A 26,342-nucleotide genomic window follows, 5' to 3' on the forward strand; every position below is an offset into this window, starting at 1 on the left:
TGGCGTCCTGCTGGGAGTGCTGCCGCGGCCTGCTCTTCGAGTACGACACCCCGCGCATCGTCATGATCCGCAGCCGCAAAGTGGGGCTCATGAACCGGCTCGTGCAGCTCGGCATCCTCGCCTACGTGGTCGGGTGAGCGGGCGCGGGGCGGCGGGGCTCCTGAGGGACGAGGGAACAAGCCTCGCTCGGGTCGATGGAGCCGGCGGGCGCGCAGGAGAGCGGGGGCTCGTCGCCGTCGGGCGTGGCGCCCAGCCAGCCGAGCAGCGCGGGCTGGACCAGCCTGCCAGGCCCTTGTACTTGGCCCGCAAGCCCCGAGGAGATTTAGAAAACGAACATTGATCTGCCCCGGTGCTTGCCAAGACCCAGGAAGCGCCCTCCGCCCCAAATAATCGCCCGCCGGGGTTCAGACCTAGCAGAGCTCGGCCCCTCGCACGCGGTTCTTGCTCAGGGGGGTTGAGAAGGGAAAACCGTTCTTCTGGGGGCTCCTTTTTTCCTGGCTCCCCCATTTTGCCTCTTCAAATGAGCCAGTCGCTCGCTTGAGCTCAGATGAACTGATAGCCTTCTCTGGGCGCTTGCAGAAGAGGCCACAGCTGATAACGGACCCACCCGCGGCCACTTCCCCCGCGAGTAGGCTCCGATGGGAGGGAGGCCTGCGCGCCCTTGGGGCGGGGGGAAACGTTAACGGGACTTGTTGACGCGCGGCACTTGGCCCAAGCCGGCGGCTCCCAACTGAGGAGGAGAGCGGATTTCTAGAGAAATGCCTTCGCCCCACAAGTGTTTCAGGATCCTGAAGCATTGGCATTTGAAGGAAATCTCCAGCTGGCGGTACTTCGCTGCTTCGTTTGTTGCCTCCCCCACAAACGTTTCAGCTTCTCTTCACTTGCAGGGCAATGGAGGGCCGCCGTTGGAGGCGGCACTAAGACGTGCGGAGAGAAACGCTGAGAACTGGGCGTGCGTGGGGTGGGCGATCGCACACTGGTGCCTTGGGGGTATCCCTTGGTGGGCAGCACTAGTCATCTCTCCGAACAGGCAGTTCCTGTAACGCAAATCCATTTTTCTGCTATTTAGTAACCGAGCTCAGCAAGAGTGGCTTAAACGAAGATTTAAAAAAAGAAAATGCGAGCTCTTCACTTGCTTTCTGGATTCCACTTTTCGGGTGCGATGTTTGGGACTAGGCTTGTCCCTTAAACACTACGTGAATAATTTCATGGTGTTGGTTTCTTAGAGGCCTCTGAATGCAGAAGTCCTGACGACTTACTTGCCCCCTTTTACCTGCAGCTGGGTCTTCGTGTGGGAAAAGGGCTACCAGGAGGTCGACTCCATAGTCAGCTCCGTTACGATCAAAGTGAAAGGAGTCACCATGACCAACACGTCAACGTTGGGGCCCCGGGTCTGGGATGTGGCTGACTATGTTATTCCACCTCAGGTACGTGCTCTTCTGTGGAGGGCTGGATTAGCACCTGCTTGCCCTCGAGACCTCTGCAGACAAGTGTCCTGCTATACCTGAGACTCCCTGCTGCAGGCACGTCGCCTGCACAAACTACCGGGCTCGCTGCCCGGCTTTGCCGTGCTTCAGGTGATGCTGAGCACCTGCACTTTGCACGGGTAGTGGAGGGTTGTGGAGGCTCAACACTTCTAGTCTTGAGCGCAAAGCTGCTGTTTTATAAGGGGTTGAGTAAGGAAGTACAGCAGATGCCTGGAAGGAATTGCTATAATGATCCACATCCTCTTCTTCCTCCTCCTCCTCCTCCTGCTTTTTTCTAAAGCAAACAGACCAAAGTTGAACTGCTCTGTCTGGCTGTGTTGTTTTAACTGTCCTCCATGCAGGACCTGATCGGGAGCCAAACAGGAACTGCTGGGAGCAGTTATTGATTGACTGAGCAGGCATGTGACGGAGAAGACCTGCTGTTAACTGAGCAGGCAGTTCCTGACTCCCAGCCCTCGTGGGCACACGCAGGCTGCTGGCCTTCGATTCAGACAGGCAGTGGGGAACAAATCCCCAAGCCACTTGTAAACTGAGTAGTTAAGGCTGTTATTAGTGCTTGAACAGGAAGGAGAACCTGAGGCCTTTGTTCACAAGGCCAAAGAAAAAGGCAGGTGCAACCTGCCTGGGCCTGGGCAGTAGAAAGCACCAGGCTGGAAAGAGTCTGTGAACTGTAAACTGATGCACAGAGATGGAGCCTCTTGTCTGCTGTGAGCCCCACTGAAGCTGCTGGTAGAAACCTGTGTGGACCAGCTAGCAAAACTGGGCAAGACTCTGGGTGGCCTGCTTGCATGTGTCCTTTAAAGAGCTGCTTGGATAGCACCAGCCTCTGATCTAGTCACAGATGACTAGTTATTTTAACTTTATAGAATCATAGTCACAGATGTCGGGTTGGGAGGGACCTTGTAGATCTTCAAGTCCGACCCCCTTCCTGGGTGGGAGAAAAACTGGGCTCAAATGAATGCAGCCAGGTAGGCATCAGGACTCCTCTTAAAGCCCCCCAGGGCAGGAGCCAGCACCACTTCACTTGGAAGTTGGTTCCAGCTCCTAGCCGCCCTGACCGTGAAGTCGTTCTTACGGATGTCTAGTCTAAACCTCCTCTCCAACAACTTGTGGTTGTTATTCCTTGTTATGCCGGGGGTGCTTGGGGAAACAGTGTGTCCCCCAAACCCTTCTGGTCCCCCCTAGTGAGTTTATAGATAGTCACCAGGTCCCCCTCAGCCTTCTTTTGTGGAGGCTGAACAGGTTCAGGTCTCGTCGCCTCTCCTCGTAGGGCCTGCCCTGTTGCTCCCTGACCATGCGAGTGGCCTCCTCTGGACCCTCTCCATGCTGTCCACATCCCTCCTGAAGTGTGGCGCCCAGAACTGGACGCAGTACTCCCGCTGCGGCCTGACCAGTGTCGCATAGAGGGGGAGGATCACCTCCCTGGACCTGCTCGAGATGCATCTGTGGATGCACGACAAAGTCCGGTTAGCCCTGCCAACCGTGACCTCGCATTGTCGGCCCATGTTCATCCTGGGTCATTACTGACTCCGAGATCCCTTTCTGCCTCCATGTTCTCAAGAAGGGAGTTTCCCATCTTACAAGTGTGCTGCTGATTTCTACTGCCCACGTGCAGCACCCTGCACTTGTCAGTATTGAAACGGATCCTGTTTTTGCTAGCCCACCCCTGTAACCTATCCAGGTCTTGCTGCAGTCTTTCCCTCCCTGCTAGTGTGCTCACTTTTTATGGGGGTGAGCACACTGGTAGGGAGGGTCTTCTCTGGGGGTTTCTCCAGGAGCCTCGCCACAGGTGTTGGTCTCGTACAAGGTCTCCACTTTCCTGCTATCCATGCAGTCCTGTACTGACACAGAGGCCGGAAGGACTGATATCCCAGGGGCTTGGCTGAAGGGAAAGGGCCTTCTTCAGGAGTGGTACATCCCTTCTGCCCAAAATGGAGCTCTCTGCTTGTTTTCCAGAGTGTCATTCTCCTCTCACTCTTGCATCTCGCTGCTTGCCTTGTATGTGCAGGAAGAGAACACCGTCTTCATCATGACAAACATGATCATGACACTGAACCAAACACAAGGTTCCTGTCCCGAGGTAGGTACAATCTCAGTCAGCCTCATCGCTAACAGTTTTGGTGCGGGTGTGTAACTCTTGTCAAAGGGCGGTCACCGGGATCTACCTGGGAAGAGACATTGAACAAATTTTCCCCGAGGCCTGTCCTGGGTCTAGTACAGTTCAGGCCCTTCATTGACTTGAAGGGTGGAATTGAGTCTCTGCTAATAAATTCATAGTTTCACAGGGTTGGAAGGGACCTGAGCAGATCATCAAGTCCAACACCCCACTCTCCCCCCCCCGCCATGGCAGGAAAGAGTACTGGGGTCAAACGACCCCAGCAAGGCGTTCATCCAGCCTCCTCTTAAAGACCCCCAGGGTAGGAGCCAGCACCACTTCTCTTGGAAGTTGGATCCGGATCCTAGCTGCCCTGACGGTGATGTCAAATTGGCAGATGTCCATCTGGGTGGGGTGTGTAGCAGGGCCAGCCATGCCTGGGAAGGGTCTGTCACCTCCTGGCAGTTGGTTTTTACCTGTTTGTCCTCCTGACGGCCTGGCTGCTCCCACCTACCACATCTTGCTGCTCCCAAATACATGAGAACAGGCCCTCAGTTCAGTCAGGTAACCAATCTTGGCTGTCCTATTCATTATTCATACTGTTGGGCCACCCCTCTGGAGTGACAGTGCTGCTGGACCGCTCTCAAACCATTCCGTCTTACCCACCCAGTCACACCCTTGGGCTTATCACTTTGTACCACCTGCTCCCAGTGTCACAGGGCTCGGTGCCCCCTTCTCTGCTCAGCAGGGCTCTCCAGCCCAAACCAACCCATAAACAGACACTGCACTCCCCCAGTGCTCTCAGCTGCCTCCCATCTGCCTTCTCTAGCTGCCTTCTGCCTGTGGCAGGACTCCTACACCTGGATGTCACCCTTGTTAGAAGCAGTGCAAACCCAAACACAGTCCACTTCAGCTGGTGCCTTTCCCCAGAGCCCCCATGCCCCACAGGCCTCTACTCAAATCTCAGCAGGCTTTCCCAGCTACAGCCCTGCCTGCCTGCTTGCCGTTTTGTAGCATAGCCTCTGCCGCTCTCCTCTCCACTGTACTGCCACAGCCTGACTGACTGCTCTGCCCTGGAGCTGGGCTTATGCGTCCTCAGGTGTTGCTTTACACATCCCAGCCTCCAAGTAAGCCGACTTTTAAATGCACAGTACCCACTTTCCAATTTCTTACGCTGCCTCCTCCTCCAAGAATAGGGTTGGGGTCTCACAGGGTGGCAGTGATTTTGGAGGATAGAATTGAGGATGTAAAATGTATCTTGATGAACTGAAAAACAAATGGTGTGAAATAGATTGGATGAAATCCAGTAAGGACGTGTCCAAAGCACACGGGACAGAATCATCAAGGATACATATGCAAAATGGGGAACAGAAAGTCCTGTGGTAATGAGGAGGGTGTGTCAGTCAGCACTGGAATAGATTAGCTAAAGAGCTGCTTCAACCGCTCTTATTGTCCAGCCTACATCCAAGCATGTCTAGGCTTTTGTCTGGGATGGTTTAGATGATCCTGCTTTGAGCAGGGGCTGGACTAGTTGACCACCTGACGTTCCTTCCAGCCTATTTGGCCTCGAAGAGTCTAACAGCTGGGTGGAGTAACTCATGGCTATGTGCATAGAGAGCGCACAGAACTGCATCACTTTATAGTAACAGCTCTTCTTCTCTAGCTTCCAGATAAGACGACTGTGTGCAAGGCTGAAGAGGACTGCCATGCAGGATATGTAGGCACTCATAGCAACGGTAGGAAATGACCTACACTTCCCTTTTCTTCAGTGTGGGTCATGTTTCCAGTAGAATAGGAACATGGTTGCATCAAGTTACTGCCACTCTCGCTCTGCAAAGTACACCCTTCAAGAAAAAGACCTGTGCTCTTTCAAAGGGAGCTCAGAGGGTTAAACTCTCTGCCTTGGCAAAGTAGATGCAGCATAGACAACAAGAAGCAGAGAGCTGTACCTGCAAAGCTAGGAAACAGTCATTCAAGTGGCCCACAATGTTTGATATGCTTGGCAGAAGCATCTGGCCAGCAGCGGTCACTGTACTGCCACAGCCTGACCGACTGCTCTGCCCTGAGTGTCCTCACACCCTAATGCAAAGAGGAACCAAGCACTAGCTAGAGAGATGCTGTGAGATGCAGAGATGGCTGGCACTGCTATTGATTCCTCACACCCCAAGAAGGGTGGAGTGACACTGGCTGTGATTTGTGGCCTGAATGAGCACTGCTGACCAAAAGACTCTGCTGTCCAGCACCTGGGAGGCCTGCACCCTGCCCAAGGGTGAAACACCCATTTTGAACTAGATGACACTGGCAGTGCAGACCTGTCCTCTATTCCCCATGGGGCTCCTGCTTGGCCTTCCTCTTCAGAAGGGAATCTGGATGCCGATGAAGCACTACGTAGTTGGAGGGAGGCTGGACCGCTCCATTCTGTAAGCAGTGTGAAGCTTGAAGGTTTCTAATGGACCTCCTGTCCAATGGTTTAAGTGACTTGCAGGGGGCTGAGGAGTCTTTGGCAGTTACCCCAATATTGTCTTTATCCCTATGGTTTCCTGGTTAGAAGAACCCCAATCTGTTGCTGGACTTCAGGCACTGAAGAAGCCAGTCTTCCTGCTTGTCTTCCTATAGACTTTGTAGGGGAGGACTAACACTGGCCCCACTGTGCCACCTTAGCTAACATCGCAGGGGAACTCTTGCTGCCCTCTGTCCAACACCTAGGCTGGGCTGCTCGTCCCTGCAAGAGCCTTGCAGAAGGATGCAAAGCTCTTGCCACTTTGCTTTGGATACACAGCGAGTATCTTCCTTTTCGTGTCCTTCCAGGAGTCCAGACTGGGAACTGTGTTAAGTACAATGGCTCCATCAAAACCTGCGAGATCTATGCGTGGTGTCCCGTGGAGGATGATACGAATATACCCAGGTGACTGCTGTTTGTTTGACTGCCACAGGATTGGTGTCCCTGCCCTGAGGGGAGAGTTGGTGATGTGGACAATCGCAAGGAGGAGGGGAGGTCTCCATGAGATGCTGACTGTTGATGCATGGACTAGCTGGGAGGGCTCAAGAAAGAGGGTCTTGACTGTACTAGTGGTGCTGATTTGTAAACGGGAACCAAAAGGGAGGTGGTGAAGGAGGGGTGGGGGAGGAAACATTTCTTGCCTCCTCTAGAGAGCTCTCAAGTAGGCACTGCTTTTCTTCAGTGCCGTGTGCATGGTTGTGGGGACAGTATAATCTGTATACAGTATAACAGGACAGCAACAGGGGCTGCATCCACGCTAGTGGTAATGTGGGAAGTTTATTCCCAGCCCAGTAGGCCATAGCTGCATGCTGACCACTCTCCAGATCTGGGCTGGACATGGTCTATTGCGCACTTCCTAGCAGAGCGTGCCCTACCCTACCACAACAGAGGGCTAGATGCAGCTGTTCTAGCACTTACCAAAGTTAACTGGGAGTGAGTCCAGCTCCTGATACCTGCTTCCTAATGCTGCTGCTTTGGAGCTTTGCTCCATGTAGGCATATATCATTACGCATTGTCATAAGAGCTGTCTGTGCCACTAAGAAGCATGCAACTTCTCTTCCATATAAGGAATTTGCATGACACTCTTTGTAAAGCACTTTGAGATGATATCAAGATGCTGTATAGAAGTGGAAGCCACTGTACTCAGCCTCTCTGTTTTGTAGGCCAGCTTTCCTAAAGGATGCTGAGAACTTCACCATTTTAGTGAAGAACAACATCTGGTATCCCAAGTTTGACTTTGCCAAGTAAGTATTGCATGAGGATATTAACTAGATGGACTGGGCTAATTCTCTGCTGCCCATGAGCCACGGGGCAGGACTGGGGCAGGAAAGATGAGGTGCAGATGGCTCTAACCCAGTGCTGTCTTCCTCTGCTCCTCCAGGCGAAATATTCTCCCTAGCATCAATTCCACGTACCTGAAGCGCTGTATCTATGACCCTCAAACGGATCCCTTCTGCCCAATATTCCGGATCCAAAAAATAATGGAGGCTGCAGGGCAGAACTTCCAGGAGATGGCTATGGAGGTGGGTGTTGGGCCCCTCGCTTGATGAGGCCCTACTCGACAGGGGGAGGCAGGCACTTGAACTCGCTTGCTGCAAGCAGGCAGCCACAGAATATGCAATGCAGCTGCTGCTACTGGTGTACTGGCTCTGGGGAGGTGTAAACTTGACTTGGCAAATACTTAACCATACTGCTTCTGTACCCTGCATGCTTCTCATGGGGGAGCTGGTGCAGGAAGGTGCCATGCAGTGGCAGGAGTGAAGCCCAGCCCACGGCACTATGCCTCTTACTGCCCAGGGCAAGGATTCGTGTTATTGGGGGGGGGGGGAGCTCCAATGGCTTGTGTAGTCTGGGAAACAGCAGCACGGTTTAGGTTGGTTCTTGTAGTGGGTCCTGGGTTGCTGATCAATTAGGACGAGCTGATGCTTTGCCACTCTGTAGGCAGAAACAGCCAGGTCGGGGGCGAGATAAGCTCCTTGCTGGCACTGAAGCTGGCGTCTTTGGTGGGGAAGCTGCAGCGAGGTAGAGGTGAATGGCGATGTGCTCACACTGAGGGCAGGAATCTGGTTTGCAAACGAATGGCCTGGCCAGCATCAGGGAGGCCCTCTGGCTGCCTGGCCAGAGCTTTAAGGAGTCCCGTCTGGTCTTCTCCTTCTGGGCTCTGCAGGGTGGAGTTATGGGGCTGCAGATCAAGTGGAATTGCGACCTTGACAAAGCGGCTTCTCTCTGTGTGCCGAAATACAGCTTCCGTCGCCTTGACAACAAGGATTCCAGATACACCGTCTCCCCAGGCTACAACTTCAGGTAATGGAGGCCAGGACATCATTGTAGCTCATTCTGGGCTCCCAGTTCTATGATGCTGACCTGGCCCAGATAGCGCCTGGCCAGTAGGGTCTAGTTCAGCAACTTTAGCCCCAATTCACAGCAGTTCTACAGGGTGCCTCGAGCCGTGCTCCATTGGAGCAGCTAATATATTACAGTGCTCACCTGCTTGCAGAGCGGGTAGGAAGGAGGAGCAGATTCTCTCTCCCGCGGTGACACCCTGGCTGAGACTCGCTGGTCTAGCTACTGGGAATATTCCACTTTTTCCCCTGCAGTGGAACAGCTGGTATAAACAGAGCTGTACCAACCTCCATAGCTGAGCCAGATCAATTGCCCAGTGTGATACTGAATCCTGTCTGTACTAGTGCAGCCTACATGTCTGGGGCATCAGCCCAGGCTGCTTTGGCAGGAGCTGGAGTTCCCAGACCCATGCAATGGGGTGAGAGAATTTGGGAGAAGGGGGAATTCTTCTAGCGTGCACAGGGGTGGAAGGAGAAGTAGCTGACCAGATTGACAGAATCCTTCAGCTGTGCATGGAGTTGTCCATGTCCAGCCAGATCTATGGTAGACTGCTGTGCCTGTGCTGGTTGAACTAGTTCAGCTTCTGGGGTGTGTTGGTGCTGTAGCAACACTGCCTCTGCGTTGCTTGGGGCCTTCTCCAGAAGTAAGAGAGCAAAACTGTTATGCTCGTGCAGAGGGTGTTTTGGAGAGCTTGAATTCCCATGCAGCTCTTGGGCAGTGTCACACTAGTGGCCAAGGACTAGGGCACCATCAGAAGGGAGGAAAATCTTTTGGGTTTGAATGAGATGCTTGCAGAGTGCTTGGCTGTGAGTGTGTTGGGGGAGGCTGCTCTGCTACGGCAAGCTGGCAGGCAAAATTTCTTCAGCAGAAGCCAAGAACCAGGTGTAGATGATAATCAGGCCTTGAAAAATGTCCTGGACCAGCCTGCTCTGATCAAACAGGCTGGTGCAACCATCTGGTAAACTTAGCAAGTGCCGAGTGATCCATGACCCTTAAACGCTCGTGCTTGTTACGGAAGAACCATGCAGCCCAACGGCGCTCTCTTCTCTTCTCTTCCATCCTTTCTGCGGTTTCCTCTTGACCCTGCAGATCATGGGATACAGTAAGTTTGCTCTCATCGCCTCCGCCTCTGCTTCCCTATAAAATACGTGCATGCATGTGCTGAACTGAACAAAGGACTGGGATGCTCTCTGTGTGCCTACCAAATGCTGCTTTTGGAGTGACTACCGCAGCCATGTTCACTGCATCCTTGGCTGCTCCCTCTGGTGGCAAATCTCATGCCTGCAGACTTCACTCCCAGCAGACTGCTTAGCCTGGCAGAGCTTTGCTAGAAACCTTGGCTAAAATCCCACTGCCCTTCTCACTAAATTCCCTTCAGGGGGAACAAAACCAGGGATTTGACCTGCTCTGCAGGACAAACAGGTTCAGGACAATAATAAAGGTCTTTTTGCTGGTGAAGTTAGGCCAAGCAGGAGGGACTAACTGGGACTTTTGGGTTTTTCCCACTTCCCCTTTCATGTGCTTTAGAAACTGGCTCAAACTCTGCTAGTGGCTAGACAACTTCTGTAGGGCCCTTGGTGCAGACTGTGTGTTGTGCATAATCTCTGACCACACTGTGTCTGTAAGCACATAGCTAAATGAAACCTGTCTGACTCTCCGTCTCCTCAGTGAGAAACCAATTTTCAACCTGGGTTGGGGTATGCTGGGCTGGCAATAGGCTTGGATATTGTGAGGCTTTAGATGGTAACCTCCACACAGCTTCTGAACCAATTTGCTCTGCAGATTTGCAAAGTACTACAGGGACACAAGCGGCCTCGAGGCACGGACCCTCATCAAGGCGTATGGTATCCGCTTTGATGTCATGGTGTTTGGAAAGGTACCTCTCTCCATTTGAAATCCCAGGGCTTTGGCACGCTGCAACAGGTCCAGCAAAAGCATTCTCACTTGTAACTTTCTCTCTCAGGCAGGAAAATTTGACATCATACCTACAATGATTAACATTGGCTCTGGTTTGGCACTGCTGGGAGTGGTAAGTTCTGGTGTCTGCCTGAAGACTGGCATCTGTCTTGGTATGTGTTCACTTGGAATTACAGGGCCTTCAGCTGTCTCTTTGATCGTCCGTAGGCAACAGTTCTGTGTGACATCATTGTCCTGTATTTTATGAAGAGAAGACATTTCTACAGAGAGAAGAAGTACAAATATGTGGAGGACTATGAACTGGTAAGCAGCCTGGCTCCCTCGGCACATGGTAGAAGATGCACTTTTTTTTTTGTGGCCAAACTTGCCTTCCTCCAAGACTGTGGAGGTGACTTTAGCTGAAGCTCAAGGCCTCAAGTTAGCACAGTGCAGGTTGTACACATGGAGTCTTGCATGGTGGTTTGTGGCAGGTACATTCTGCAGAGGAAGGAACAGATAGGAACAAAGGTGGCATGTGCCAAGAGGCGTGATCTTGTTCCTGACGTGGGGGCAGTGCAAATGTACAAGAAATGACACCCTGCTGCACCTGGCACCCCTGGCACTTCTCTTGTCTCTTGCCTCAGCTCCTTTGCACTGGAGGGGAACAGAGCTTGAATGACTGAAAGCCATCGGCACTTCCTGCTGGGGACAGACAGATCAGAGAGGTCTCAAATTTGGCTGCTGCTATCAGACTACCCTGGGATGTAGACTTGGCACTTGACTTTCTAACAAGGTTCCTAGGACTCTGGCCCTTCCCTTGCTGTCTGCCCTATTGTCCCCCTGCAGACATTCTGCCCTGTAATTGTAAGATGTGGTGGGAAAGGCCAAGGATTTGAGTTGAACTCTTGCAACAAAAGCAGTGGGGCAGCTCTCTGGTAAGATGGTATCTCCTGTCTGGCCTGACCAAGTACATGGCATAAGTTTCCAGTCCTGGGCTCCAGAGAGGAGGTGGGTTTGCTGTAGTTGCTCTGCACTAGCTTCTGGACTTCACTGGGAGTAGCATCTAATGTCTGAACTTCTGTCCTTCAAGGGAGGCAACCCCACCTATGGGACGCAGCCATGACATCCATGGAGCTGCAGCATCAACCGCCATATGTGAAGCACCACTACAAACAGTCTCCCGCTTCACATATGGACAATGAAAAGATGCTGCAGATACTGTCCTTGGAACAAGAGACTTTCTTGCTACTCAGATGCAGCACAGCAGAAGCCAAAGGGAAACTTGGAGTAGCTGGTGTTTTGGAGTTGTTCATGGTATCAGAAGCAAAGATCAGGCTGTGAGATTTGTCTTTTTTGCCCCCACCATAGAAGTTTGGTGCATTTCTAGTATTTAAGTACACTACTAGCTGTATCCATGCCCCAGTTGCCAGCTCATCTCCTCTTCATCTCAACCCAGAGCACTCTGAGGGGCAGGGCACAGCAGCACTGGGGAACGTGGGAGGAGGAAGCTGACTTCAGGTAGAACTCCTCGGCTGTGACCTGGGGGAAACGCTGGTTATCTTCCTGTGGGGCTACCTATGCGTGGAAGAAGGGATACAGAAAAATGCCTTGCTCACAGAAGAGACATCCCTTGGACTGAGTGAGCTCCATGCTGCATTGCTCTTAACTTTGGAAGAGCACTAAGCCACATCTTCCTGTCCCACGCTTGTTTTCCTTTTGAGTGAGGGCAAGTCAGTCAGCTAATCCTCCCTGGCCTACTGACACCCTGTCAGACCTCCAGCAGCCCCAGAAGCTGAGGCCCTGCACTGTGAGTGGCTGATCACTCTCTGGTCCATTTATTAAAATTCAGTTTTTTCAATGAAGGAAACGCATCTGAAGCTGTGAATTGCTGTGTGAGAACTGCTCTGAGCCATGCTGGAAGGCAGTAATGTGCCTCTCCTTCAAGAGCACACGATGGATATACATTCAGCAAGTGTCTTGGGTTTTGTTTTCTGCTGTAAGTTAGTCCTCCAAACACTGAATAAAACCATTTCAAACTTCCTCCTTCACTCCAGTTTCTCTCAGTAGAATTCCTGTTGTCAGCCGAGGCTCTCTCACCATCTGCTAGCAGCAGCACTGTAAACCCTGTTGGAGTTACTCTCCTCCTCCTGCTGCTGCTGCTAGGGTAGATGGGGAAGATTGTTCCAGCTGTCCTTGTCAGTGGCTTTACATCCTGCAGCTGGAAACGGGTCCCTGGCTGTTGGGAGAGGTTGGTGCCCAAAGCTGAGTCAGCACTGCCCGTCTCAAAGCCTTGTGCTGCACTCAAGCCCTGCATCTGCCAGAAGCTGCCAACTTCCTTGTTTAAGGGAAGCAAAATTTGAGAATCAGGAAGTGGAGCAGCCCCGGCTACAGGCTTTCATGTGCCAAGGCCTCACCCTGTGAGCTGGCCTGAGGGTGGCTTTTGGCACTCTGGGTACATGAAAGGCAATACGTCAGATTTTTTCTCAAATCCAGTAGCACCCCTGAGCCTAGAGTTAATGGGTTAGTGCAGGCTCATGGGGAGCTTTCAGGGGCAACAGGCTGGCCCTAGTACTTGCAGATGACATCCTTTTGCAGCCCTCCTGTGTCCTAGCCAGCTGAAACTGGTTCAAAGCCAAACCACTCCAGGCTCTTCCAGGCCCTGCTGCGAGCATCTGCTGCATTCCAGGTTGACCTGCAGTCAGCTCAACCAGCCTGCGGTCAAGGGGATTGGAGGGAGGATCCCTGATCCTTTAAGACAGGCTTTGTACCTCCACCAAGCTGTGATAGACGAGTTTTGTCTGTGCCATGAATTACATGCTACTTTTGTTCTTCACTCTCTTCCTGGCACAGTGCAGGGATAAGTACTGAGTCCAATGTGCCCCAAAACACCTCTGCTAGCGGACACAGGTGCAAGTGCTGATTGGCAGTCTCAAGGGCTGCACTCCTCACTGAACACTGCTCTACAGCCCTCAGGCTTTCACAGTGCCAGGCTATTGCCCACTACCCAGAACCTGTTGGCACCAGAGGCACAAACACCACCTGCCAGAATAGAGAAAGGCCAAACACCACGGCAGCAGAAAGAGCTTCCTGAAAGATCCTCCTGGTACTGCAATCTTGAAACAAGTGCCATAGAGACCAGTTGTGGTCTGATCTAACACGGCAACTAGCTCAGTTGTGCAATAAATTCTGACCTGGTCCATATTCAGGGTCCCCCATCCATACCCATCAGCTCAAATGCCTCAGAAGCCTGGCAGATGGTCTTCTTTGATGCTTCCTACCACTGCTGGCCCTACAGACAAGAACGTGTCGGTCTCTTCCTGCCACCAGCTCTCATGACTGTACATCTCCTTTAGCAGAATGATAAAGATCTGGTCAGCACCGCTGCACAGTTCCTGTGGTCCCTTCCTCTCTTGCTCCTGCAGGATAAGAGCTTGTGATAAACCAGCTACCCCTGGGTTTACTTTTGCAAGCCATTTATTTCCACTTGTACAGAGAAGCTTAAACAGCCGTGGAATACCACCTAGAGTTTTTTTTTTCTTTTTTAGTTAGTTAATATAATTTAAAGTGATAAATACACAGTATTTAAACTTGATACACCTGATAAAGTAAAATGCATAGTAAAAAGGGGGTGGGAATAAAACACAAGTCTTGGGCATTAAACAAAACAGTATAAAAGTTAGTGACAATGCAGGGAACTTTGAAAACCCACGAGACTGATTATCTAGTAGATAACAGGGCACCAGCAGGGGAATAAACTAGCAAAGCCAAGGGGCCAAGTTGTCCCTTTGCAATTTCAGAGCCATTTGGCCTTGCACTCAGGGACAACTTATGTCAGTGGAAAGCTTATTTGAAGAAGAGGGTGGGGGAAACCAGCTATTTCAAAAGGCACAGGAGAAAGGCTTACTGCACTACAGGAAAAAAAAGAGACAGAGAGATATTGCTTCACTGGCAAGCACAGAGCTGAACAGGTTTGTATATAGTCACTCTAACGGGCCATGCATTTAGCGAACACATCTTCCTCACGCTTCAGAGTCTATTGTCAATACACCTGATCAAAAAGGAAAGCCAAGGTTAAAACAGGAGAGCGTGTTCAGCAGAGGTTCACGCATGGAATTGGTTCCTACAGAAAACTCTTTTGGGGGTTGGTTGAGGAAGCAAAGGGCACCTTGTCCACAAGTTGCTGCACTGCACTGAACCTCAGGAGCCTCAGCACTGTCCTTGAGCACACGTTTACTGCTGCATCACTACCCACACTGGACTCTTATGCCATTGCCCCTGCTTTGTCATTAAGTTTGAACAGCAAGAGGCAAGTGCCCAACAGTTACGCAAGTGCAGAGATTTGGCACTGAATATATTCACTGCTCATGGGTCTTTAACAAGAATGTACTTCTGTGCACAATGTCAACAAGAACAGTTAGAGAACTTTAGATAGTAAGACACATTTTTGGAAAACACCCATCTAGGAGCAGCCAGACCTGGTCAGCGGCTCCAGATCTGTGAGTATTCCCATGAAGGAAAAAAAGGAAATTTTGGGGGGAGGAAGAAGGTTTGCAGCCTGCAATTGCCTAATTCTCCTTAGTATTAAAAAGCAAAGCAGTGGAGTAATGGCAGGTCATGGCCTCCAATAAAGTTACAGGATGAGCCCAGTCTCCTTTCCACTGCTCGACCTCCAATGATTCTGCTCCCAAAACCTGACCATTCATGGAAGCTGTGGCTCTTCTGTATTTCACATCATCAGTTTTGTGAGGATGAGAGTACAGGTGCCTCAGTGAACTGGGATAGGACTGTATCTAACTACATGACTTGGGACCTTTCCTAAAAAAGCACAGCTGTGTCATTCCAGGGCAATGAGATCTGCTCTACCATGGAGACGGGCTAACCACTCCAGCACACTGCCTCATGAAGCATCCAAGAACTGATACCTCAGAGGCGGGCAGGAAAGCAACCATCCATGTCGTAATGGCTCTGGCTGACCGTGCCTTGCTGTAGGTCAGTGGGGGGATATTACCAACCCCTTCCACCAGAGCACAAGGAATTCAGCCTTGCAAGCCCTTTCCAAGGAATCCTCTGTTCCACATTTGCCTTGCAACTGAGGCGACTTATGCTCAGTCACTCCACAAGCCAGTGGCAGGGCTGAGAAGACACAGCAGCTCTCTGCACTCCCACTGCTGTCATTTATCCACAAGACCAACCTACCTGCCTTGATCCTTCTTTCAGTCAGATACAGAGTCTCAAGCCTGCTTCATCTCCACTCCAGTATTACCATAGCTCTCCTGCCTTACTCCATCACAGAGGATTCCCACTCTGGAAGTTTGCTCTATACCACTGCTTGCTATTTAGATTCTACCAACGCCACAAAATGATTGCAAAACAACTGAAGCAAAGATGAAAGTGCTCTTAGTAAGGAGCAATCCTAAACTAGTTATGCACTGAATGTACCAAGGTCAGCTAATGAGCCTTCGCCTCACAGGGCTGTACAAACTATTGGCTATTAGCCAGCAGGAAAATGCAGCACAGCCCTCAGAATAAGGAATTTGGAAGGAAAAAATGCTGCTTTGTAAGATACCTGCTAATCTAAGTACTTCAGTAAGAGATAAAATCCTAAAGGAGCATTACATCTAGTCAGATACTTTAAAAATAGCATAAATTGTATTATATCTTAACTTGTATTAAACCATGTAATGTACATGGAAGTGAAGGATTTTACCCTGAATTATGTTACGCTATATATTCTAGATCAAGTAGAAGATTCAGAAATCTACTTTTATTAGTGCTTCTTTTGCTGTTCAGAGAAGGAGCTCAGCTACTCCAGCAACAACCTTTCACTCAAGTGCCCGCTGCAGTTAGAAAGTGCCATCCAGACTGTAAGCCCTTAGATGCATTTACCTTCCGAACACTCTGCCCAACATGCGTTCAGCTAGTCATGCCAACAGCAAGACCTGAAAGGAAAGCCGTGTCTTCAAGTACTGTAATTAGCATTAGTTTACCAACTTCCTGAAGATGCTCTTAGTCAAACTGATAAAACTTTACTCACAGAGGCAGGCTTTGTTAAAGCAGCTGAGGAGGTGGTTTTTTGCTTCATTTCCATGCAGTTAAAAATGTTTCAATTCAGAGGAATCAAGAAATAGATGCAACAACATTTCTGGTACATCGTGAACAGTCCAAGTGCATAATTCTAAATTCACTGCCGTGTCTGCCACTTTGAAAAGCTTCACACTTACACATGCCCACCTTGTATCTAGGGGTGTAACATACCCATGTAACATGGGGATTAGTCTCTGAATAGCTGGCATTCACACCACTTAAAAGCTGTTACAACTGCACTGGTTTGTTGTTTGTGAACCCTTTCACTGTCCTTCACATCAGCTCACCTTTCTGATGTCAGCCAACACATTTCACACAAGAAATCCACCACGCTTCATTGAGGTGACTTTTTTAACACTCAGATGTTCAATGTTTATGACGTGCTGTAGTCTGATTTCTCACATGCTGCTATGTAAAGTTGACACTCAGCATTATATTGGGCCGCTGCTATGTCATGCTTCATTTGGCTTAGGTGTGGTTACGTCTCCCAGTCTCAGGTGCACACTGTGTCAGGTGCCATGGACAAAGCTGCTCATCGTAACCACGAGGCTGTTTTTCATGAAAGAACTTCCTCTCCCAAGTTTGGCAAATCATTGCACTTCAGATGATCTTCACTGCCTTGCTTCCTGCTTTGAATGAACACAAAGCATTTCAGTCTCCCTAAAAATTAAACAATTTATACAGTAAAAATACCCAGTATGTTCTCAGTGCATCAGGAACCATTTCTAAACTAGAACAGGAGTTATACCACACTGCACAACATCACACCACCTTGATGCGTTCCTTAAAGGCTAAATCCTCTAAATAGGTAAAGACAGTTAGGTAAGATTCTAATTCTTATCCAAACTGCTATAAGAGTAACCCAAGACACCTGTAAGATGCAGAAATTGGGTTAGCTCATATCGCACACAGATGCAGCCTCATGCAAAAGACTGCAAGTTAGCTCAGGGCTGAAGGTAAGCTGGGAAAAAGAGCATGGAAAAGTTTCTGGACCACATAAAACTCAAATTCTATGTCGAATATATCCCAAGACAGAACACAGATTGCCTCTCTACTCGGACAGTTTAGCCAGCTGACACTTCATGTGACTGTTTTAACCAGAGTCTGCGGGGTCTATTTTATCTGCTGCATCTGGCAATTGCTACCAGTCTTATCAGTGATGGATGGGAAGGGAGCTTGCTAACAAAAACACGTGAACAATAAAGAATCTGTTACAGAATGACAAAAAAGGCACCAATAAAAAGATATCATGAACATGAGCAAGTGTTGGGTGTCAGATTGCCAGTTGCAATTCAGGATAGGAGACAAAGGCTTAGAAAATGTGCATACTCCTATTAATAGTACACAATAGGGGCCCAGTCAAGACATTTTCCACACAAAGACTCCAGCTGAAGTCAGCAGGACTCGCACACATGGGGGAAATTTGCCCCTGAGCTGAAGCCCAGCACAAGGCCAACACAACTTAATTGCCACTTCATGTCTCCAAACAGGGCTCTCTGGGACTTCTACAGCTGGGGCACAGGCCACGATCAGTCCCTCTGGACAGGTGTCAATGGTCCCTGTGGAACAAACCGCAGCGGAGGGGCTGGTGTGAGTCTGCTGTCCTGTGGATCCTCAGAGGTTTGCTTGCTCACATTCCAGATATGCCCAGGAGAGAAAAGAGCTACAGAAAGTATCTAGCTCAAATATGTCATTCAGCTGAGCTTCCTGTAATCCAACATGTACCAGATCTGGGGGGGAGTCACATCACACAAACACACCTCTTTCCATACTGACAGAGGGAGAAAAGGGAATGGGGAAAGCCAGTGTCATATTGGTGCCCTGCCCAGCAACAGCATTTTCAGGCATCTGTTGCAGACTTTCCAATTGGAGACTGGCTCTTGCAAGACTTGGGGCTGAGGTTTAAAGAGAAACCAACCTAATACCTAGGCTGCTCTGGGGGATTAAAGCAATGACAATCCTCCCATTGCCAGACAATGGCAACAGGAGGATCCAAGGACACGGTCTCTGTATCACAACTTGGAAGTGACCCACAATGAATCTGCCAGCATGTGAGGTTTGCAGTGACTCAGCAATGGCAGTAAATTGTCTCTCTCCATATTGGTGTGTGTTACTATTTCGCTAGCCTGGTTTATCCCAACAGAAAGGTCTCACCTCCACCCCCACCCCAGTTATAAATGCAGCACACTGAAGTCACAAGCGTGGTACGTGTTTTGACTGCAGTGGGACTGGATTCCACTCCTGGACTACAAAAGAAGCCATTTGGGGTCCCGTTATAAATGGAACAAGTCCAACAGGTAAAACATCTGCTTCAAACAAGGAAGAGGAGGGAATAGCAGAGGCCAGTGTTAGCTTTCATTTATAAGCTCTAACTGCCACGGATACAGAAAGCTGCACACACCTCCCATCTGCCCATGGAGTTTACTGGCATTATTCAGTGCGTGTCCCCCATTACTGGAGCTGACCGTGCTACATTTTAGCTGGGAGATGCATGTAAGGACATTCTCTCTTACAGAAGAGGACTTCATGCATGGCCATCAGTCAAGGCAGGCAGCCAGAAGACCTTTTGTTATTCACCCTCCCCACCTCTCCAGTTTCTAATAATGCGTGATCCACTCCGAGAAAGCTCCATTAGTGCTTGCCAGGACCATCCCATTACAATGCAATTTTCCAGAGCTTCTGGGCTTCACTGGATGGAACAAGTGCAATTGAGGAGCGTGTTCAGGCCCTGTGCTGGTGAACAGACCACCCCAGATTCCACATCCTCCTGCACTGACTACCCTGTTACACCCCAGGAACAAGCTCCCTCAACTCATAACTATAACTCGTTCCACAGGCAGCTTAGGAGGACGAAGGGAAAGTGGCCCAGAGACAAGAGCTTCTCTTGCACTGCATCACACATTATCTATGAAGGCCCCCAAGCCCTTGTGCAGATGAAGGCCAGGCAGGCAGCGTTGCTAGGGAACAGGATTTTACCTTTGACTGATGCAATATTTCAAATTTCTTGATTTGTTTTTTCTAGAATTGGGGGAGGGAAAAGGGGAGGTCAGAATGAGCATGGAGTAGAGGAGATGACAGCAGTATCCAAGGTTGCTTTCCCTCAATGAGAGGAGTCAAAAAAGGACTTAAGTCTGCTCATGCAGGTCACAGCTGTGCTGGCTTTCCAGGGCTCCCAGCAGCAGTATAGACCATGTGTCCATGAAGAAATCAGTCTTGACCCTGCCCATGAGCAAGTTCCAGTTTCCAGGGACGTTTTGGTGTGGGCTTCACTGGGCTACCATTACAAACAACCTGCAAGGGGCTGCAGGGCAGGGAGAGTGGAATGGAGGGTGCTCAGCACCGTGCAGGATCAGGCCCCACAGACTTGGCTGTTAAACCCCAGCTTGGAGAAGAAGGATTAGTGATGCTGACATAGTAAGCCTGGTAACAGCCAGGGCAAATCCTGAGCCTCTGATGCACCTGCAGTTCCCACAGGCTCCTGTGGGAGCTCAGGTGCCCCTGAGCACGTGGCCCCTAATCACCGTGTGCTGCCACTATGTACGTGCATAAAGAGCCATTTGGCTTGGGCTCACTCTGGTTCTTGGGAGGAAAGGACTTAGTTTCTCTCTGACTGAATGCCAGAGCACCATGTTCAGCTGCACAGTTGAGCAAGTGACTGCAACTTACTGGAATCACTTCCCTTGCCGCTGCTCCTCCGGGAGGAAGAATGAGAAAACATGTATATAGGGTACCAGTTCACACCCTGGGGCAGGACATTTTAAAAACAAAACTCATGCACTGTAGCCATCTACTTGGTGCCAACCCTCACAGAGATGAAGACACTTACGTCAGCATGTTCCCAGGGGCAGACAGCGATCGTTCTTCTCTCTTGCTCCCCTCAAATGGGTTCCCAAATGAGCGCTTCCTGATCATCGTTTTAACCAGGATCTGTGGGACCAGATGGGTTTTGGTCACAGCTGTTACAGACTTACAGAAAACAGAACATTTCTATTCAAGTCCAACATGACTATTTCAGCTCATGCCCAACTAGATATAGTTAAAATGGGAAAAAAAAAGTAAGGCTAGAATGACTGTGTTTGCCAAGTTTCCAACTGCTTAGCACAGAAGCTTATTTTATTATCTGGAGTCCTCACAGAAACACACGCGCACTTCAGACAATACCCAGAACATCACAAATCTGGAGATCCGATACAAGACCTGAGTGAAGAGGGAAAGTTTCCTTACCAGGAGCACTGACCATTCAAAAGGGAATCCTGATTTACATGCATCTAGCCACCTACCCACTATCCATAAACTTTTCCCTGCCTGAGATTTCCTGGCTGGAGGACACAACAAAAGAACAATTTTTCTTTTGGTTTCATATTTGCCAGTTGTACCCGGGAATTGTACAGTTTGCACAGTTTGAAAGGCAAAGCTCTAGATACGACACAAAATACAATTTGGTATCCATGTTACTGTTTAGTTTCATAATGTACAGGATATTGCTTTTGCTCCTTGACTGGGATTAATCATAGAGCTAACCAACATCATGTAAATGCTGAGTTTTACAATCAAGTAGGTTGTCTGAAACATTCCCTGTGTCCGTGGGTTACATAGCCATTCACTGAGGGAACAGAAACTTGGCTTCACTGAGTCCATACTGTGCAAATCTTTAGATGCAAATATTAGGTTTGAGTGTGATGGACTAGAAATTACCAGCTGGAGAACATTGTGAATAATTTTGAACAAAAACCATCTGAAAATCTTGCAACCCATTTGTGGGCAATTGGTACACAGGGGGAAAAAAAAAAAAAAAGAGTGGGTGGATTTCTCCATCCATTCTGCACTCAGCTGTGCTAGAAGCAGCTGGGTTTCAAACATGGCTGAGAGAACCTTAGCCATTCTGAAAATCAGGCCCTGGGTGTATTTGGGCACTTAGGCGTAGAAGTGGTTCTTCCCTGGAGCACGACATGCCACACTGTATGCTTGTGATGCATGTATGCACATTTGCTTGCCAGATATGGCTTATTTTCCTCCTGGATTGCCTCAGGCTCTTACTTTCCTGAGAGACCCAAAGCAACAAAAAGGAGAGAACAGCACTGCACCTCCCTAGAGAGTGTCGCAGCAAACAGTGAAAGCAGCTACAGTACAAGCTAATACTATCACAAGGCCACTGAGCAGCCATGGATCCAGTGGGGACATGGAGGGAGCCTCAGAAGATATAGGGCAGCCTGTGTGAAGGTCAGTCCCTGCTGGCTACAGCCCTCCTCTCCACAGGTGCTGTGGAGCTAGGTGTTGGCATCACGGCAAAGGGCTTTGAAATCTGCTCAAGCTGGGAATAACCAACTCCTGCTAAAACATCCATTTCCCTCCTCCCTCCAACAAGGACATGAAGACCCTGAGGCAAGTAGTCTGCAGTATTCAGTGCCCTCCTCCTAACCCCCACAAACAGAGAGCAAGATTTCCCAGACGGGTGCGACCAGTAAATGGATGACCTCAGGCTGCCTGTGGTGCAGACCTGCTTTATTAATGCAAACTGGAGATCACGGAGAAGCTGCAAACCCGGCCAATCAGCAGCTCTAGGAGGGTGACTACAGAGCTCTGGCCAGGTGGGATTTAGAGCGGAGAGAAGGAAGACAGAGGAAACAGGCTGAGCCATGAAACTAAGAGATAAGAGCTTCTGGTTTGATGAACACAAGCTGCATTTGTTCTGCAAGCAGGGGAGAACCCACTGCATATGTCCAGGCACAGCTGAGCTAGCCTCACTTTAGCTGGCTTGAGTTCCATGAGGCCCTGGAGACTAAGGCAGTGGCTATCCCCTGAATTATTTGTGTTTCCAGACAGGCTTGTATGTCCCACGAAGCCCTGAACTAACTAGACTATAGGGCTCTGTGTCCTGCAATCATCCCTCCGTCTGCAGCACAGACATTGCCACAGTGAATGCTGGGCAAAGAGTGACCTGAGAGACAGCCTGAAGGGACTGTTCTGATATATCCCTTCGCAAGCCTGGGTTCACTCTGCCTCCAGGGTAAGCCACTGCTCACTGAACCACTGACTGTGTTCTCTTTAGTACTTGCTTAGAGAGAGAGAACTACCTTAGATCTATTCCAGGAAAAGTGTCTGGTCTTGCAGCAATACCTGCTGCTGCTGCATGATGCCCAGGTGCTATTGGGAAAGGAGGGATTCATCAATAAATCCACTGTAATTCAGCGTGTTGGTAGCAAAGCAGGGGGCAGGAAGCACTTGAAACCAGCAATCAGTGCTGCCAGGTAGGAGTAGCCATCCTGAAGTCCTTCCCAGGCATGTATGGAGCACACTGCTGTCCCCAGAACTCACCACTGTGGCCAGGCTTGGGATGTGTTTGACAGAGTTCTCGACCTCCTCTTCGGTGACCTCAACAAGTGTGCAGTTCTCATCCTCCGTCGGCAACAGCTCCACTCCATTCTTGGTGACCCAGGGGTGTAACTGCAATGCATAATGCAGCCTGTCAGAAGCCATTTCCTCTTTTTCATCAGTAAAAGAACACAGACACAGCAAGTCCAGCTCTTCTTTCCAGATGCAGTAGTGAGAACCTGTGAGCATCTGAGGGTGAGAGAAAGGCCTACCCCTTCAGCCCAGAGAAGCAAGAACAAGCAGTACCAAAATCCTTGGCCCTGGAGATGGGCTCTAGCCATGACTGCAGAGCCAGAAAGCTGCAAACACAGGTCCAGGTCCTGATCAAGTGAACCAGGACTCCAACTGCACAGGAGCAAGAGGGCTCACACTAGGTAACACTTTCAGGGGCATGTGGCTTCCACACCCCTCTCTGGGCTTTACTAGATGTATGGTCATCACTCTGACCTTCCAGATATAAAGCCCTAAAATGAGCCAAACATCTCCCTTAAGAAGGCGGCCCTTGAGGGGGAGTGGGGCTAGCAATGGGGGATCAAACCGAGCCCAGAAAATATGAAAGCAAAGAAAACGCAATAAATTAACAGCTCAGGACAGCAGTCAGGTCAGAACTCACCAGCAAGGCTTCACTTCTGACCGACAAGTACCTTGATTTCTGGGACTGAAATCCTGGATTCAGGGTTTTTATCCAGCATCCGCGTAACCAGATCCTTCAGTTCCTCTGTAATTTCTGGCCTTGAGGAAATGAGCATGAGCAAAGAGTTAAAGAATCCACAGCAACTTCTCACTGAGATGCACTATCACATGAGCTTTTCTTGGGGACTGGGGAGAGCAGGTAGGTTTGGGCAGGATGCTTTGTGCTAGAGGAGGTGGCTCAGGCCAGTGCTACACAGAGCAGCCTTTAGGGATCATTCACACCTACTGCTGCTGCACCATGGAGCCTAATCCCAGGGTTCAAGACTCACTTCAGCCAAGCCCTGACCAAAACTGGCAGAGGTCAGCAGTAGGATTAAATGGTGAAAGGGATTATGGAGCAGCAAAAATTTGGGGACCAGAAGGACTACACAGCCTAGTTACATCTCTATTTGCTGACTGCCCTGGGAAGTGAGGCTCTCCTCTCCCCATCCCAGTGTAGCAGGGCCTGATGAAGCTTCAACAAGGAAGTAGTAACCCCCATTCCAATGGCTTGCAGTCCATTAGTATAATTTCATGTTTTTATATTCTGTCTGATCAGAGTGCAGGGAAAGATCAGACAGACAAGAAAGCAACCCAGACTAGAAACCATGTGGCTACTGGAGAGGCTAATTGATTCCCATCATGTCTCTGGAAATTAAATCTCTTTTTTTCCCCAACATTTCTAAATCGATAAGCTTTGACCTCATGCTTGGAGGGAACTGCTGCTGCACTTGGCCTTAGCAAGAGACAAGTACTTGTGGTTGAGCTTTTGGTTTTATAAAACCTCACTGGATCAGGTCTGGTCCTATCCAGGAAATGCTTTATGGGAGTTGGAGGAAACAAGTGTTCCTTTTCTTAGGCACATGAGTAATTAGAAGGCTTCTCAGTACTCACTGGTCTGGGAATTCCAAGCTTTGGGTCTTGATTTTGTTGTGCAAACTTAGAATCCTCTCATCCATAAAGGGGCACTAACAACAGGAAAACAGCAGTAAGCAACAAGTTTTGTTGTGTGCTAAGCCAGGTGCTCACGAGAACGTGTCACACAGCTCAGAAAGAACCAGGCAGGCTTTGAGAAAAGAGTATATTTGGGAAGAGTGTATCATCCATGGAAGCTTCTCGTTACTGTGCTCAACTTTATTTCAAAACAGTAAAGAACACAATATCTTTATGCAGCATATGCTCGAAGTTGAGACTAGCAACTGCTCCCACTTGAACATTATGGCCAGACCTAAACATATAATCCTTGGGGTTTTTGAAAGCCAGGGGAACATTCCATGATCAAGGCCTCTCAGATCAGCCCCCCTGGCCTGGAAAGGAGCCAGACAGAGCCATCCAGTTTCCAGTGTCCTTGGCTAAGGCATCTCCCTCAGTGACCCACTCAGTAGGTAAGATCTCTATGGGCTGTGTCTCCAGTAGAGTTGTTTTCTGCTGGTCAGATGAATGTAGTGTTTGGTGATGTGCAAAGCCTGGGGCAAGGCTCACCCCTTGACTTGGACTTTCAGCAACTCCATTACTATTACAGCAGGCCTTGGCCATTTGTGATTTTGGTGAGTTTCCCTGATTCATGTTATAGATTTTAAATTGAATGGTATCAATGATTCCAGACTGGAATAACTGCAGCATCACTCACCGGTTACCAGGACAATTTACACCAAACGCCACTCTACACTAGGATCCAGAGTGGACAGATGACCAAATTACTCTGCAGTAGCAGACTGTAGACTACAAGAGTGCCTCAGCATGAGGTGATGGCAGAGCGGGTAACAGTTTGAGCAAAGGGAGCTGTGGCAACAACACAGACTGACATAATACAGTGTACGTACTACACTTGTTTCAAGCAGTACCTTTACATTAGAGCAGGGCTGTATGTTGCACGTGTGCTCCACTTTTACACTAGAGTACAGGCAGATAGCACTTGTCTAAAAGGTTGTGTGTCTGCACCATGGTTGCACAGGCTATGTGGCTCTTATACCACATGGAAAAAGGAGGCAGTAGCACACAGCTCAGTTGGGGAGTAGATTAAGGCTATGTTTCTTCTGTCCCCTTGATCCTGGATACTTGGGCCCCTGAACACCTGTCCGGTCATGTGGCTTTAATGAGGATGGAGGTGAGGTGGGGTGGGGTGACCTGATGTTAGCTTCACCAAGCGAAACAACCTGCACACCCTTCTATCAAGTAGAGTCGTGCTGAACCACTGAACAGGACTAGACAGAAGCTCTCATTACCTGCCCAAACACAAAACAGTAGAGCGTGATCCCCATGGCCCAGACATCCAAAGCCTTGGAAGGAAAGAGAACACAGTTAATACCAAGCTCTTACAATTAGAGGCTGAAAAATGGGCATGTAGTTACACATACACATAGACATTTGAAAAAGACCTAACATCACTGCAATATACCTTTCCAGAAAAGATTTTTCTGGTTTCTGAGAGTGTTTCTGGGGCCATGAATGCAGGGGTGCCCACTGTGTTGGTTAGAAGGGCATCTGTTCCTTTGAACTCATTGCTCACGCCAAAGTCAGCGATTTTGATGTGACCATCCTCCCCCACAAGAAGGTTGGAAGGTTTAATGTCCCGGTGGATTATCTTCTGATAGTGCACTGTGATGAGAGAAGCAGTAAGATATTTAAGTGGCAGTATGTGCCTGTAGCACAGCGGAAAGAAGCGGAGAACAGTTAAGTGTACTAATGGAATGCCAACCTTGCTTAACAGTGCCAGTGCAAGTAAGGGCCAAATCCTTATTGGGGGTAAATGAGACAGCCCCACTGATTCAAAGTGCGAAATTGTGACTTAACGCCATCTCAGGCTCTGGCCCAGTCTTTTAAGGATCTCAGCACTTTCATGTGGAAGCTTACGGTATTCAATGCCTTTGATGAGGTCCTGGAAGTAGAACCG

General features: G+C 49.5%; 2 protein-coding genes across 3 annotated transcripts in view; one reads left to right on the forward strand and one right to left on the reverse strand.

The window, feature by feature from the left end:
• Window positions 1-6: 6 nt before the first annotated feature.
• On the forward strand, window positions 7-11,941 carry P2RX4 (purinergic receptor P2X 4). 2 transcript variants are annotated; one of them, XM_019538706.1, is made up of 12 exons: window positions 7-133; window positions 1,280-1,427; window positions 3,496-3,567; window positions 5,246-5,318; window positions 6,391-6,487; window positions 7,246-7,326; window positions 7,464-7,605; window positions 8,250-8,386; window positions 10,208-10,301; window positions 10,389-10,454; window positions 10,550-10,645; window positions 11,412-11,941. In XM_019538706.1, the coding sequence occupies exons 1-12, from the start codon at window positions 63-65 to the stop codon at window positions 11,442-11,444; spliced, it is 1,110 nt and encodes a 369-aa protein (XP_019394251.1). In that variant the 5' UTR covers window positions 7-62; the 3' UTR covers window positions 11,445-11,941. The 2 variants fall into 2 exon arrangements, with proteins under 2 accessions (XP_019394251.1, XP_019394252.1); XM_019538707.1 differs by lacking the exons at window positions 10,550-10,645; window positions 11,412-11,941 and adding an exon at window positions 9,515-9,527 and having other exon boundaries at window positions 10,389-10,459.
• Window positions 11,942-16,663: 4,722 nt separating this feature from the next.
• The window catches only part of CAMKK2 (calcium/calmodulin dependent protein kinase kinase 2), a 21,575-nt gene continuing 11,896 nt past the window's right edge, over window positions 16,664-26,342 (reverse strand). The window contains exons 8-15 of the mRNA XM_019539372.1: window positions 26,303-26,340; window positions 25,848-26,047; window positions 25,675-25,728; window positions 24,344-24,417; window positions 23,422-23,509; window positions 22,721-22,849; window positions 20,232-20,332; window positions 16,664-17,031 (exon numbers count right to left, since the gene is read on the reverse strand). Coding sequence (XP_019394917.1) covers window positions 16,962-17,031; window positions 20,232-20,332; window positions 22,721-22,849; window positions 23,422-23,509; window positions 24,344-24,417; window positions 25,675-25,728; window positions 25,848-26,047; window positions 26,303-26,340 — 754 coding nt within the window. The 3' untranslated portion in view covers window positions 16,664-16,961. The remainder of the gene's footprint in view (window positions 17,032-20,231; window positions 20,333-22,720; window positions 22,850-23,421; window positions 23,510-24,343; window positions 24,418-25,674; window positions 25,729-25,847; window positions 26,048-26,302; window positions 26,341-26,342) is intronic.

The sequence above is a fragment of the Crocodylus porosus genome, unplaced genomic scaffold, assembly GCF_001723895.1.
Source record: "Crocodylus porosus isolate Cpor-Errol unplaced genomic scaffold, CroPor_comp1, whole genome shotgun sequence".
NCBI classification, from domain to species: Eukaryota; Metazoa; Chordata; order Crocodylia; family Crocodylidae; genus Crocodylus; species Crocodylus porosus.